The 14,639-nt window shown below is 37.6% G+C and overlaps 1 protein-coding gene across 8 annotated transcripts in view; it reads left to right on the top strand.

Annotated features, from left to right (window-relative positions):
- The window catches only part of ARHGAP23 (Rho GTPase activating protein 23), a 201,768-nt gene that overhangs the window by 178,932 nt on the left and 8,197 nt on the right, over positions 1–14,639 (top strand). For all 8 annotated transcript variants that reach the window (XR_015745822.1, XM_087946485.1, XM_087946482.1 and 5 more), the window contains 6 exons: positions 2,004–2,082; positions 3,350–3,423; positions 5,101–5,190; positions 6,768–6,893; positions 9,036–9,077; positions 10,175–10,268. Coding sequence is in view for 7 of the 8 variants with exons in the window: in XM_087946485.1 (XP_087802611.1) it covers positions 2,004–2,082; positions 3,350–3,423; positions 5,101–5,190; positions 6,768–6,893; positions 9,036–9,077; positions 10,175–10,268 (505 nt within the window). In the remaining variant the exon portion in view is untranslated. The remainder of the gene's footprint in view (positions 1–2,003; positions 2,083–3,349; positions 3,424–5,100; positions 5,191–6,767; positions 6,894–9,035; positions 9,078–10,174; positions 10,269–14,639) is intronic.

The raw sequence follows: 14,639 nt of genomic DNA, 5'->3' as shown, positions 1-14,639 counted from the left end.
GAATTATTTTGAGCACTTTAAATAGTTTGTACTCCGGATCTTCCGGATTGCAACTTTCATTTCCTGGGTCAGCTTGGCAACAGGGGTTCTTGCTCAAAACAATGGAAGTTTCGATTCTTAATGCATCAAGATGATACAAGGTTATGTAAGCTTATTCTAAAGTCCTTTATGAGAGTGAAAATATCTCCTTCTGTTAGTCTTGTGTGCAGGCCCAGAGAAAGTAGGGAATAAGCTTCTTCTAGTAGAAGACTACCAATATACTTGCATAAATGCATAAATGCAGCTTCCTACACCGTGTGCACAATTATTAGGCAAATTGTATTTTTGAGGATTAATTTCATTATTGAACAACTGTAGTCAATCTCAGTCAACTCTCAGTCAATCCTAAATGTTAGTAAACCTCAAACCTGAATATTTAAGAAAGTAAAAAATGAGGTTTTGGTTTTCGTAGGAGAATATCTATGTGTGTACAATTATTGGACAACTATTAGTGTGCAGAATTATTATGCAACTAAATGAAAAATGAAAATTTTCTCATTTAATTCATTTATTTTCATCTGTTAAAGTTAGCATAATAAACAAACAACTCAAAATATACAAATAAATATTTCTGACATTTAAAAAAAAACAGTGCCTTTTCAATAATAGTTGTAATCCTTCCATTCCTTCCATTCATGGAGTCTGTCAGTGTTGTAATCTGTTGACAATCAACTTTTTGTGCAGCAGGAACTACAACCTCCCAGACACTGTTCAGAGAGTAAATATCCCATTTAAGAAGGGCCCACAAATTCTCAATAGGGTTTAGATCAGATGAGGAAGGGGGCCTGTCATTATTCTTTCATCTTTAAGGCCTTTCCTGGCTAGCCATGCAGTAGAATACTTTGATGCATGTAATGGAGTATTGTCCTGCATAAACATCATGGTCTTCTTGAAAGATGCAGACTTTTTCCTGTACCGCTACTTGAAGAAAGTATCTTCTAAAAAATTGGAAGTAGGTTTGGAAGTTGATTTTCAATCCAAAAAGTTCCAACTAGCACATCTTTAATAATACCAGCCCATACTGGAGACCATCTCCACCTTGCTGGCATCTGAGCCGAAGTGGAGTTCTATGCCCTTGACTGATCCAGCCCATCCATCTGGTCCGTCTAGAGTCACTCTCATCTCATCAGTCCATAAAACCTTTGAAAAAATCTGTCTTCAGATATTTCTTGACTCAGTCTTGCCATTTCAATTTATATGTCTTGTTCAGTGGTGGTTTGGCATCAGCCTTACCTTGGCCAGGTCGCTGAGCACTGAACATCTTATACTTCTGGGCACTCCAGTTCTGGAATATGACAGCACTGGAGGATAATGGGTTCCTGGTAGCTTCAATATGATTCTTCTCAAATTTTGGGGAGTTAATTTGGATCTTTTTTCCCCCCTCAACACGTTTCTTGCGACTCTGTTCATTATTTACAACAAAATAATGGTTTGATGGTTCCATGATTACGTCCCAATAACTTAGCAATTTCAAGAGTGTTGCATCTCTCTGACTTTTCAGAGTCAGTTAAATCTCTTCTTAGGCCCATTTTACCTGAGAAAAAGAAGCTGCCTAATATGCACACCTTGATGTTGATCTCCTTAGGCCACACCCTCCCTCATTACACAAGTACACATCATCTGATATGTTTATACTCACTAAGCATTCAAGTTTATACAGTTTGAAGGTGAAAAATATGCATAATATCACTTGCCTGATAATTGTGCACACAGTGTATTATAACTTGCCAATCTGTTTAGAAAAAAATAGATGAAGCCAGTGGAGAATGTTGGTTGCCCTGGCTATGGCCATTGGCCTTCTTTAAAAATCTTGGAAAAATTCATAGGGCAGTTTTTTTTAAAAAAAATGTTTGATCTCAACATGCTTTACGGTGTTTGGAAAATGTAAAATGTTTTATGTAATAATAAGCGAAAATCAAAATTGAAATAAATATCAAAAAACTCTTTCCATTCTCCAACCCCAGAGATGGCAAGACTTGAATGTTATTTGCAGCCTCTTGAAGTCCTTCTTCCGGAAACTCCCAGAGCCTCTGTTTACCGACGGTGAGTGATGGCGATCTACTATCCCTTGGCTGCTTTACCAGTCAGGATAACAAGATGATTTTTCCCAGAAATTCAGACAGGAAATATTAACCTTTGGTTTCTAAGGGACTCTGTGTGATCTTTTTATGGTTGATTATATTGGTTTCAGGGCATAGTTTCTCTCTTGCTCAAGCCATAGCTAGTAAATCACATTTGTCTAAGAGGTGTAGAGATTGGTGTTACAAAATGACTCAAGGTTCAACTTCACTTTAATTTTTCAAAAGCTGATAGAAAAGGAACTGATTTAGGCTTTTTTAGGGTCTGGGATGTGATTGTGGGAAGTGGGAAAAACTTTTTACTTCTCTGGTAACTTGTTATTGTAATGCAGTTCTCACCGCTGCACATTGCATGTTTCAACTGTGGTAATAACATCACAGTGCATGTTTACCGCATGGTAATACGTGTTGCGTGCTTAGGTAAGGACTGTCTCACCTAATTATTTTAGAAGAAAATTGTGGCTAGAAAAGAATGTCCTGGTAGTTATGGCACAATGGGGGGGGGGGGGTTTGATTAAACCATAGTCTGTGGCAAGACACCAAGAAGGGAAGGTGATTTCTTTCCCCATGTCTAAAATTCTTTATATAATACTTTTGCTGCCTACAAAAACATAGGAAAAAAAATCTATTTTTGTTCACAGGAAATAAAGAGTTTCCAAATGCAGATTTCCACGCTGCCTTAGGTTTAACAGGGAGAGAGAAAACATAGTTAATTTCAGGAGGGAAGAAATCAAATGTTTTAGCCAGGCAAGTTGTAAAGTTCTCAAGAATCCTGCTAGAATTATTATTTTCCCAAACCAGTAAGGCTGAAATTTTCATATCTGAAAATTTGAATTAAAATCACATCTGGTTTTTCAGAAATTTGTTTATATTTTCCCCCCCTAAATACTATGCTGTACTTGTTCATGGCTATGATAAGACTGAATGTTATATTCCTCACCCCCACCCCCAAATTTACAATCAAGTGTTTTCCTAATTGTCCTTACCACTTAAATCTAACACATAAATTAGATAAACTAAATGAATTCAGGATTTCAGATTTCAGAAATCAAGTTAGTAAGTGAACTCAGAAATTAGTAGCTCTAGCTATCTTAACTTCCAAAGCTGAAATTAGATTGTAGAAATGATGGTCTTTCAAGACGTATTTTGAATCTCATTCTCAGTTGTTCTGAATTACTCGATTTGTTTTGTCCTAAAATGATACCACAAATCAGAAATGTTTTTTTTCCAAGATAAGTACAATGACTTTATTGAAGCCAACCGGATAGAAGATGCCAGTGAAAGGATGAAGACCTTACGCAAACTGGTAAGCCCCTGGAAGTTCCTGCTGGCTTTTTCCTTGGAGGACTATATGGGGAAATGTCTCTGCTGGTCTCTGTTATGCAAGAAAGGCTGCAGTTCAGTTCAGTGGTAGAATACTATTTGGGGGGGAGGGATGGAGAGTAGCCAAGATAGGATTATTGAACCTACCCTGTATGCTTTCCGCACTCCAACAAGGAACAATCTTCATAATGAAAAGTAACAATTCCTTTTATGCTGAAGATTCAGTCTCTAGCATTTTAAACTAGCCAGAGATTCGATTCCCATCCGAAGTTTTTCTGAGCCACTGAATATTATATTGAGCTTAATATGTCTAGGCAGCAAGTGCAACTTCTGACCACCAATACATCAGCTTCAGTGGACACAGCTAGACCATAGAATACTTGCTTTGAATCCTGGTATTTCACACTGTGCAACTTTAAAGGAAGATACTGTAGAGAATGACCCAGATTGTTCAATTGTGTTATTTTGTATAAGATTAATCTTGAACTTATAAGAGAGAAAAGACAGGTGAACATACAAATCAGTCTCCTGTAGTAGGAGATAGGATGGGCTTGTAATATGTTTGCTTGCTGCAGATCTGTAAACTGGTTCTTTTATTGTATATATCACCGCCAAGCACACTTCTTTCTTCTTTTCCCATGTATTAACACTCACTAGTGGCCTGTCAGTTCCTTTATATGTCTTTTGAAGTTGTTATGTTTTATTTTCTTAAGAATCAGACATGATATTCTTCCGATTAAAATCGGAATTCCAATTTTTTTGGGAATCACCCCCCTTCCCCCCCTTCTTCTCCTCCTTCCCCTCCCCTCGGAGGCCCCGAGTGAGGAGTTTCTGGCGCGGCTCTGCGTGACTCCAGTCCCGCGTTGCCTCAGGAAGGGAAAGGCAAAAAGGAAGAGCCGCGGCGGCGCTTTGCAACGGCAGCAGTGGCTCCTGGTTTTGCCTTTCCCTTCCCGAGGCAACGGGACTAAACATGCTGAGCTGCGCCGGCTAGCAACTCCTGACAGCCCCAGCTGGATACCTGAGCGGAGCCCGGCGGGCGGGCGGTGCGGCGAGCCCGGGCGGTGTGAGCAGAGGCCGCTGAGCGGCAGGAAAAGGGAGCTGCGCAGCGATTTCTTGGCGCGCGGTGGGGGGGTCTCTTTGCCGGCCCCGATTTTTTTTTCAGAGGGGAATATCATGCCTGAGAATTGAGAATATGAAGCATTCTTTATTCAATTGAAAGCCATCTGGGTAATTAATTTAAAACAAGCTTAAGGTGGAAATGTCACACAGCATTAATGCAAGAAATAGTGGATGCTACAAAGGCAAGAAAAACATACTTTTCCTACAGAGCAGAGAACATGCACTAACCATTAGGAAATCTTGTCTAGCCTTGTCATAGTGCAGGACATATCAGTATACATATTATTGGAATGCTTTAAAAGTTCTTGTAAGAGTAAATGTACACTATGGAAGAACAGTGGAATTCTACAGTTGGCATGTTCCTATAGTACCACTTCTTTTATGCCAATTTTTAAAAAGCAAAATAATGGCTTGAAACTAGAAAAGGCGAGAGAATCTGGAATAGGATCTTGCATAAGCATCTGTCATAAAATGAGACAAATAAATACTCTGGATTGGTTTTATTTTAAAAATGTATATATTTCTTCCATCTCTGATTCAGATCCGGGATTTGCCAGGCCATTATTATGAGACCCTCAAGTTCTTGGTGGAACATCTCAAGACAATTGCAGATCATTCTGAAAAGAATAAGGTAATGTTTGTTCTTCCCTTCCCTATCTAGTGACCTATGTATAATAGAATATTCAACTATTTCATGGAAAGGAGGATTAAGAGGTATATGATCCAGATAATGGAATTTTTAGTTTGATTGTGGGATGCGACTCTTCAAATATCACTAAGATTTTACCCGGGAACTTATCAGCTTTACGTTCCAAATTTTTATTCACCAATCTGATTCTCTTCCAATGTGTTAACGCTCTTATGATTTCCAATCTTTGGAATAAATACTGGGGATGATAGACATAACAGCCCAATATGTCTGGAGTTCACAAATGAAGATGCCTGTTCTATATCTTGTGGGGTTTGTGGATTATGGTTAAGAAAACCTTTCCATAATGGAATGTCAAGGATCACCTTTTGAATATTCATTAGAGCGAGAATCTTTGCCCAATAATTTAACATTGCAAGGTTTTTGCTGTTTAGTTCAGATTCTTTAAGTTTAACAGATAACAGATAATCAGAGTTGGAAGGGATCTTGTAGGTCAGGAGATCCTACACCATTTCTGACAGATGGGAGTCCAATCTGTTCTTGAAAGTCTCAAGTGATGGCGCTCCTCTAAGTTCTTAAACTTATAGTTATTATTATTTTTTGTTCAGAGTTAAAGATAAAAACTCATCCAATGAAGACTTTTCAATCTTGTCATTTGGAAGATCTCTATAGCATTAAATGGCTAATAGGCAATTTCTGAAAGTGATTAGATTTATTGTCCTTTAAAAGGAACAGCTACCATTGCAAGCCAGATTGCTAATCCCTTGGTTTCCTGTCATTCAAACTCATTGAAAAACTTTAGTCTCCTCACAAGGAGCAGCCATCAAGAGCATACATAAGCAATTGCCCATCCTTTCCTTATCTGCAGAGGTTCCATGGAACCAATTTCTCCAACTGGTTCCTTGGTCATTGTCATGGTCATCAACTCTGCAAAAGCTATCTTTAGTTTGTCAAATCTCCCTTGGAAGTCCCCAGAATTCACCTTGTTGTTACCCAGCACGTATTTATGAATGGCCTAAGATTGAACCTTGATGGGTTTAAACAAAATTTTCCCCTATTGTACTTTGATGAATTCCCATATGGTGTTTTAGGCCTGGTTTCTTGAATGAATCTGTTTGTAGTCCTTATATAAAAGTACATTTCTAAACTCCCAAATTGCTCCCTTCCTTACTGAATTCTACAAAGAGATATCTGTAGTGAAAGGGCTGTATAAATAACAGACTTTCTTATTTCTCCATTGTATTAGGAGAATGTGAGATGAGTGTGCTAATTGCAACATCCCTTCCTGCTACATGAATCCTGCTATGCTTGTTTGTATCCTGCAGAATTTAGAAATCTGACTTCCCTGAGTTAAAATAGCTCTTGAATTTGGTTCTTTGCCGTATGTAAAGCAATTCTTTGTGGATGAAGTGCATGAAAAAAATCATAGGGCTTTCTTAGCGCTCAAAGCAAAGAGGCTAATGTGACATGAATGCAGAGATAAGATATATAACTTCATTCCAGCCTTGTTGACAACTGTTCATCTTATAGAAACAAAAATGCAATGGATTGTATTGCAGATGGAGCCGCGGAATCTTGCCTTGGTATTTGGTCCCACTCTAGTTCGAACGTCGGAGGATAACATGACTGATATGGTGACACATATGCCTGATCGCTATAAAATTGTGGAGACCCTCATTCAACACGTAAGGAGCAAGCGGGGGTTGAATCTAGGATCTATATAGTAGGCAATTTAGAGGGGTCTGATTCTATATATATATCAGTGATTATGTATATGAGTTATTTTTAAAATTGTCTTCAGAAATCCTTGCTTGGTGTCATCATCAAATGAATTACCAAATGAATCCCAAGTATTTGTTGGAAAGGTTCTCAAGTTGGGGAAGATTGTTTTATAAAAGGAATGGCAATGTGTGATCTGCTAGATGTTACTGAATGACAGGTACTAGCAGCAGTATTTGTAATTCAGGAGGATAAGGGCAGTCACACTTTCCCAATGCTATTTTAAATAAATGAAGTGCAGTAATAATACTACTGAGTCAAACGAAAACAAAATAGTAAGAAACTTTATTAAAATATTAATTCTTCGGATTCCAGTTCTTTATTTAATAGTGTGCAAATCCTTCAACTTGAATTGTAATGTTCAGTTACAGAAATAATTGCAAATAGTTCAAATGATTTATATTTTTAGATAATAATTTTAAAAATCCTTTCTATTGTTTTAGAGTTGTAAAGATATACTTCAGTAATCCCCAGTGATCTTTAGGGCAGAAGAGGGGAATTTATTTACTATGCCTATATGATCATGCTCCACATAAATAGTGTATGGAATTTATATGCAACCTGTTTCTTCAGAAGGATATGTTGGTGTACACCATTCTTTTCTCTCACTTCTTCTTTTTATCCTTACACCAATCCTGTTTAATATATTAGACTGGGGAAAAAAGGTTAGGTCCCAAATCACTCAGTTAACTTCATGGCTAAATAGAGACTTCAACTTGGATCTTCTTGGTCCTAGTCCAGATTCCATTATAGCTGGAAAGAGCCAATCATGCTGTAGTTTTATAAGTCTTTATTCTTTAAGCATGCCCAATTTTTTTTCCAAAGAGTTGGTAACTTCCTCATTCAGAAGTTCAAGAAATGGTTCTGTAAATGGCTTATCTGTTTTAAAATGTTCAACTAAATTTCAGTAAGCAGTGAACTTGTGCCAACATGGCAGGTGCATTTTGTATTGTCTAGTGCAGTGATCCCCAACCTTTTTTATGCCGCGGCCCGGTACCGGCATCAGCTGGAGCGCCGCGGCCGGTTGACCGGCATCAACTGGGCGCCGCCATCTTTTTTGACGAAAAAGTGCTTCCGGTGACCTCACGGAAGCACATTTTCATCAAAAAAGATGGCGGTGCTAGCGCTTCGGTGAGCTTTTTCGGGTAGAAATGGCTTTCTGCCCAGAAAAGCTCACCAGAAGCGCTGGCGCGCCATCTTTTTTGATGAAAAAGTGCTTCCGGTGAGCTTTCTACCGGAAAAGCTCACCGGAGCACTTTTTTACCAAAAAACATGGCGGCGCCCAGCAATCAGCGGCCCGGTAAGACTTGTTCCACGGACCGGTACCGGTCCGCGGACCGGCGGTTGGGGACCCCTGGTCTAGTGCACCATATTAGCATGTAAAGTATGATCAACTCTAAATGATCACAAGCAGAAGACCAGAGAAAGTGTCAAGTGCTTGCTTCAAAAACATTACAAGATGTATCAGTTGATTCATAGACTCATAATTTAGGACAGTAATCATGTATGACTTCACACAATGATTCAGAGCATATAAATTATATTGAATTAGCTCTTGAATATTAAGTCAATGGTGGAATGAAACACTGCACAAGTCTTGCAACAGATTGAAAAATTTATTTGAATCTGAAACTAAACCTAACTTTCTTTTTTGGGGGGAGGGGGAAATATGTTGAACGTAACAGAGGGGGAGAGAGTACCTACTGGCAAATATTTGTGTAATCACAAATATATTCACCCCAAACCCTGAAAGCCATTTTACAGAGAAACTTATTTCTAGCTTCTGAGGATTTTATCTTAAAATATTATAGTAGACAGGCAACCCTCCCAAAGCGATAGCATTTTGATAGGTAATTCTGGGTTCACTTAATAAGCTATATGTGCCTCATGAAAAGTTGAAAGCTAGGAAAAAAATTCTGGTTCACAGCCCAACATTTTTTAATTTTGAAATCACTCTGCTGTGATTTCCTTTAGCATTGTGTTCTATATATACAGTATATGCTTGATTTTATTTGGTTCTCTGATTCTCCTTTGGTTTTTCCCCACAGTCAGATTGGTTTTTCAGTGACAAAGAAGAAAAAGGTGAAAAGGTAAGTGACTAAGAAGGAGGCAATACTCAGTTTATGGCTGACTGCTGATTTCTCAGGATATAGAGAAATGTCTCTAATTTTTAATCAGAATACTATGAAAAATGTGACACTTAAGGATAAGCCAATTATTCTGCCCAGCAACAGGGATGAAATCAACAGATTAACTGAGGCTGTTTTTACAGCTTTAATGTGAGCAGCAACTGATAGTTTCCTCTTCCTCTTGTTGTCACTAACTGGTAGAAAAAAAATACTAGATGGCTGACCTTAATTGGCTTGATTTAGGTAACTTCAGGCAGATACTTTAGCCATCTTTCACATTGCCTTAGTCATATATTATCACTTCAGAAGTTATTTGTGTTGCTAAATTGTCCCTTGGGCTACGTCTGAACACAGATTTAGCATTCTTCTGAAGGATTCCAAACATATGCCCAAAAACAAAACCTGAGTTACAGACTAATAGAGTGTTGGTCTTATCCTTTCTCTGCTCCATCAACCTGTCAATTGGGCTATTTTGGTTTATGAGTTTATCATTATTAGAGCTTTATCTCATCTTGCTCAAGACAAAGAATATACCTCCTGTCCAGTGGTGGGATTCAATTTTTTTTACTACCGGTTCTGTGGGTGTGGCTTGGTGGGCATGGCAGGGGAAGGATATTGTAAGTCAGAGGTGGTATTTGTCTGTTCTCCAAACTACTCAAAATTTCCGCTACCGGTTCTCCAGAACTGGTCAGAACCTGCTGAATACTACATCTGCTCCTGCCTCCTATTTGCCCCACAATAACAGCCCAGGAAGGTGCTGAGAGAGAGCAACTGGCCCAGTGGTGGGATGCTGCCGATGTAACAACTGGTTCGCTAATCGTGCGCATATAAAAAGGCATGTAAGTGCTATCATGGCCCTCATGCCAAACTAAGTGAAACAATAAAGAAATTGTCCACACATCCCTTCATAATGGAAGTAGTTTAAACCTATAATTCGCTCAATAGTCACAGGATGAAGAATACAGAATTTGAACCCTCTTTTCCATTTTAAATCAACATATAGTTTAAACCTTTTTTTTTTTTTTTTTGGTCTAAGTTCATATGTATCCATTTTACAGACCCCTATAGATGAACAAGAGGCCCAATCAATGCCAAATATTGAATACCTTCTACCCAACATTGGAAGAACAGCAGCATCAGGGGATGCTTCAGGTAAGCAAACTGAAAGTTTTGACTAATGATCTAAATGGACATGAAAATCCCCCAGCACAAGATTCCCCATAGTTGTTCCAATCTTTTTCTACTTTTGAATCAAAAATTCAGGTCCAACAATTCCCCATGAATATATGAATGTGGCTACCTTTTTACTGCATAAGGTTCTATTAATCCAATGTTTCTTAAGCTTGGCAACTTTAAGATGTATGGGTTGCAATTCTCAGAATTTCCCAGCCAGTTATGGATTAATCTGAGCCAAATGTGTAAAAAAGAGATAATCTGGCAGCTTCTGAAACATTGAACTAGAGAGAGTTTCATGGAGGCAACAACTAGGAATGCCTCCTTTCCATGTTTTCTCTGATGCTTTGCCAGTTGCTTTGTTAGCAGCAAAAGTAATGATGTAATCCTCAGAATTTAGGCATATATGGCCATTTCATTCTAGTTTATACCTGTGCTAGTGGTGAAGTAGCATTTGCATCACTAGAGGAGAAACCAACATTTAGGGTTAGATCTCCTATATTCCATCTATGGTTGCTAATGCTGATGAGCATATTTCTGATTAATAGTGATGTTTTTGTCCTCTACTAGTTATAGCTGCCTTTAACTTTTCTGCTGTCTTTCTTCTCTTTTCTCTCTTTATCTTGTGTCTCCTCCTCCTTCCAACTCCAGCGGATCTGCCGGAGCTCTAGAGCTGGTACAGTGTGGTTGTGCTCTGATGTTCATGCACTAATTCCATTGGGTGATTATGAGAGAAGGGGAAAGGCAGAACTTTAGATTTTGGCTCCTTATTGGATTTTTCATGTTGAATTTGAAAGAACACTGGTGGCATTTGCTATAATGTAAAGACTAAGGTGTGGTTTTGCCTTCCAACTATTTTTCCTTCCTGATTAAAATCAGGGAGCTTCAACCAGTAGAAAGTCCTATTTCAAGCAGCTGGGTATGAAAGTGTGACAAATGAGATCTCAATTTAAAACAAATACTTCTGGGTATTTCTAAGTAGTTTTTTTGATGGGGGAAGCAGCTTATGCAACAGTTTGATTAACTGAATTTGCCACTATACAGCTTTTTTTTTAACCATTTGTAACCCTTCTGTATCTTCCTAGTATTTTTAAAATCTTTTTTTAATCACCATTTATAGGTTTGAGAAGAATAAAAGGGTTAATTCTTATCTTTGACAGCATTAGTAACATAAATCATATGCTCAGTATCTTAACATGACTTATTGTGTCACAGAGTACTTTTACATTTTTATTAGATTATTTTCCTATTTTCCCATTATACTTTCTCTTTTTCCTTTTATTATATTATAACTAACTTGAGTGGTGAAGCATTAAAACATATATAGGCCATTTTTAAAAACAAGAATTAAAAGTGATTATATTAAGTATATTTACAGTTACACTTTAAGGTTGAAGTATAATACTCACAAGGGTTAAGCTGTCACTGAGGTTTATTATTTAATGAATAGATATTAAATTATAAGAAAAACTGAACACTGTAAAATAAAATAATCACAGTCATAAATTTTAAAAGTTCTCAGTAAAGTTGTCTGGATAAATTCTTATTATTGGATGTCCAGCAAAATGTACTGAGGGACATTCTTCACCCAGCCTTCCTATCTGTCTAATCTAATTTTGAACTGAGATTTGAGTTTGATGTACAATTTGATGAAGTGTCCTATGTGGCTCTAGAGCCTATAGTATATTTTTCCACCCACAAATATCAAAATTCAAGTAAAGGTTTTATCTCAAAGTGTGATGCCATTTCCTTTCAGAGACAGTACTTCTTTAAGCTCTGGGTGTTGAGTCAGTGTGATTGTTTTGCCTTTTCTCTCTCTTGTGATTGCCAGCCACTAATTCCACATGAATGTTGCGGTCAAACCTGCAATGGAGTAGGCCTTGTGGGGACATCCATTAATTTGTCCATTGGTTTCATTGTTGCTGACATTGCCGTAGCAAATATATGTGTGTACTTGTGTGGGGAAGCTTGTTCAGAAATGGTTTGTCAAACCACCTGTTTGATGATGTGCTTATTTTATGAAAAGATCAAGGTTAATTCTGACAAATTTCCTTTGGTTCCTTCAGTTGGGACAGGAACCATTTTTGTTGACTAAAAGCCCTTTTTCAAATTGATTTTTGAGAGAACCATAAGGACTAATTTAATGACTAATGTCACTGAAAGGGTCAGAACAGAATTTTAAAATTCTTTGTCCGTTTGTAGGGAGGGTGGTTTGAATTTTTTTTATTTAAAAAAAGCTCATTGGAGCTTAACATAGCTGTCTTACTTCTTGATTGGTGAAAACCATGAGAAATTGTGCCATTGATACTCAGCAGTGCACTGTCATGATGTGGTGGTTTGAAGGCTGCAAAGAATAGGGTGATGGCTGCTTACAGCCTACTGATTGCAAAGCTGTTTACCTCTGACTTTCGTTTGACAGCTTCTTCTCTCATCCTCCCCACACTTTGCATTTGTCCCTTGGTTGCTTTCTTTGGTTTTCTGGCTTGGCTGTTGACAGTGCTTCAAATGAACAGCATAGGAGGACACTGTCTTAGACGACTACATTAGCATTGGGCAGTTGCTACTCTGTTCCTAGTTCCCAGTGCCTATTAGTAGTTATCTTTAGGAGGGCTCCCTGAAGCAACTTAATTTTCCAGAGGAACCAATTTCCTCAAATTATCTCTTTTATCTGCATACAGTTGTTTGAAATGCAAGGTATAGAACTTGGCCAATGACTGCTATTCCCAAAGATTTATGAGAGCCTCCCAAGATATGAATACATAAAATAATCTTAAGCCTTCTTAAAAGGCTATATTATAATGCTTAGAATTCTTTTGATTTGTCTGATCTTTGTGGGTTATTGTTTTGTAAATATATGCACATATGTATTAATGCTCTGAAATTATTTAAGGCAATATTAAAATTGTGTATGATTGTGTAAAATTGTGTACTCACTCAACCCCTCCATGCCCCTCTGTGAGGGAGATGGGTGGGTGATAAGTTTAATAGATAAATAAATGAAACCTAAAATGCCATAATGATGATGATGATGAGTATGATTGAAAGGGATTCTCTACTTACTTGCTTCCTAACACATCTTTCTTGGCAAGGCATTTAAAGAGGAGCCTTTCAGGGTGATCTGAAAGTACAGATAAAAATCTTGGAAATGAGCATTGGTAACACTGAAATAGTATATCTCTAAAGACATTCCTTGTATATCCCAGGGAACTCTGAAACCTTTCAAAATGTCACATAAGTACCTTACATCAGATTACCAAAATCTCATGATATTTCAGTTTGTGGGAGTTAGGACAAACTCTGTACTCAGCCCCAGATGTTGACTACAAAGAGACAACGAAGTATTGCTGTAATGTGAAGAACTTCTAGTTTCAGTTAACAGCCCCATAATGTCATTGTGAATAACTGAAATTTCTGGACCCTTCACAAAGATAACCTCACGTACAGATTGCAATAATCCAGAAAGAAAGGATGTCAGTATCTTTAGTGGTTCAAGCATTATCCCTTGGAACAGTTTCTGAGTTATAACCTAATCCCATTAAGTTTTACTTCAATTGTGCTAAGGAATTAATAATATATCTCTTTAGAACTGATTGCATAATTTCCTTTGGAATCTATATTAGTTCCTCCTCCCCCTCCTCCTCTTTGGGGAAAGTGGTAGAGATGAGAGATTAAAACCTGAAATAATTCAGCTCTTCTCCATACCTCCATGGAAAATATGCTACAGTCTCTCTAAATGTTTCAGGCTATATTTATAGTTCATCCAGCTAAACTGAGTCAGGAATTATGCATGAGTGTTGCTTTTTTAAATGAAATGTTGATACTTTTAATAGAATTAGTTCTGTACCTATGCCTGTGTGAATGCATGTGTGTATGCAAATGTGTGCATGTATAACATCATGTATATAGTTCTTATTCCTTTATAGCTAATTCGGTGCTTCTATTGTTTAGGTCCCTACAGGAGATTGGTAATGATGACTGATGATAGGTCTCCCACTGACACTCATTTTGTGTGCTTTGTACACTAAATTTCATTGTCCCTGTTCACAAATGTATTGGTCATTTCCATTGCAGAAACTGTTATCATGGGCTGCATCTCTTTCATTTGGTCATCACAACTGCATCATTTTGTTGATGCATCTTTTTGTTTCAAAAATGAAATGACATGAAATACATTTCTTGATCAATTACAAAATACTCTCTGGTATATTTCTGGTCATTTTGGAGATCTTCCTTTCCAGTAACTATTTAATAAAAAGTAATAAAATGGCTGGGAAGAAAGATTTGCTTTCATGAAAAAAAATATTGAAAGAGTAACTGTCTTTGGAATACCTAATTGTGTGTTTTGTTTAC

The sequence above is a fragment of the Notechis scutatus genome, chromosome Z, assembly GCF_049901735.1.
Source record: "Notechis scutatus isolate UNSWTSFEM ecotype Mainland chromosome Z, rNotScu1.2, whole genome shotgun sequence".
Taxonomy (NCBI): domain Eukaryota; kingdom Metazoa; phylum Chordata; class Lepidosauria; order Squamata; family Elapidae; genus Notechis; species Notechis scutatus.
The sequence above is the reverse complement of the archived record's forward strand: the minus strand, read 5'-3'. Positions and strand labels throughout refer to the sequence as shown.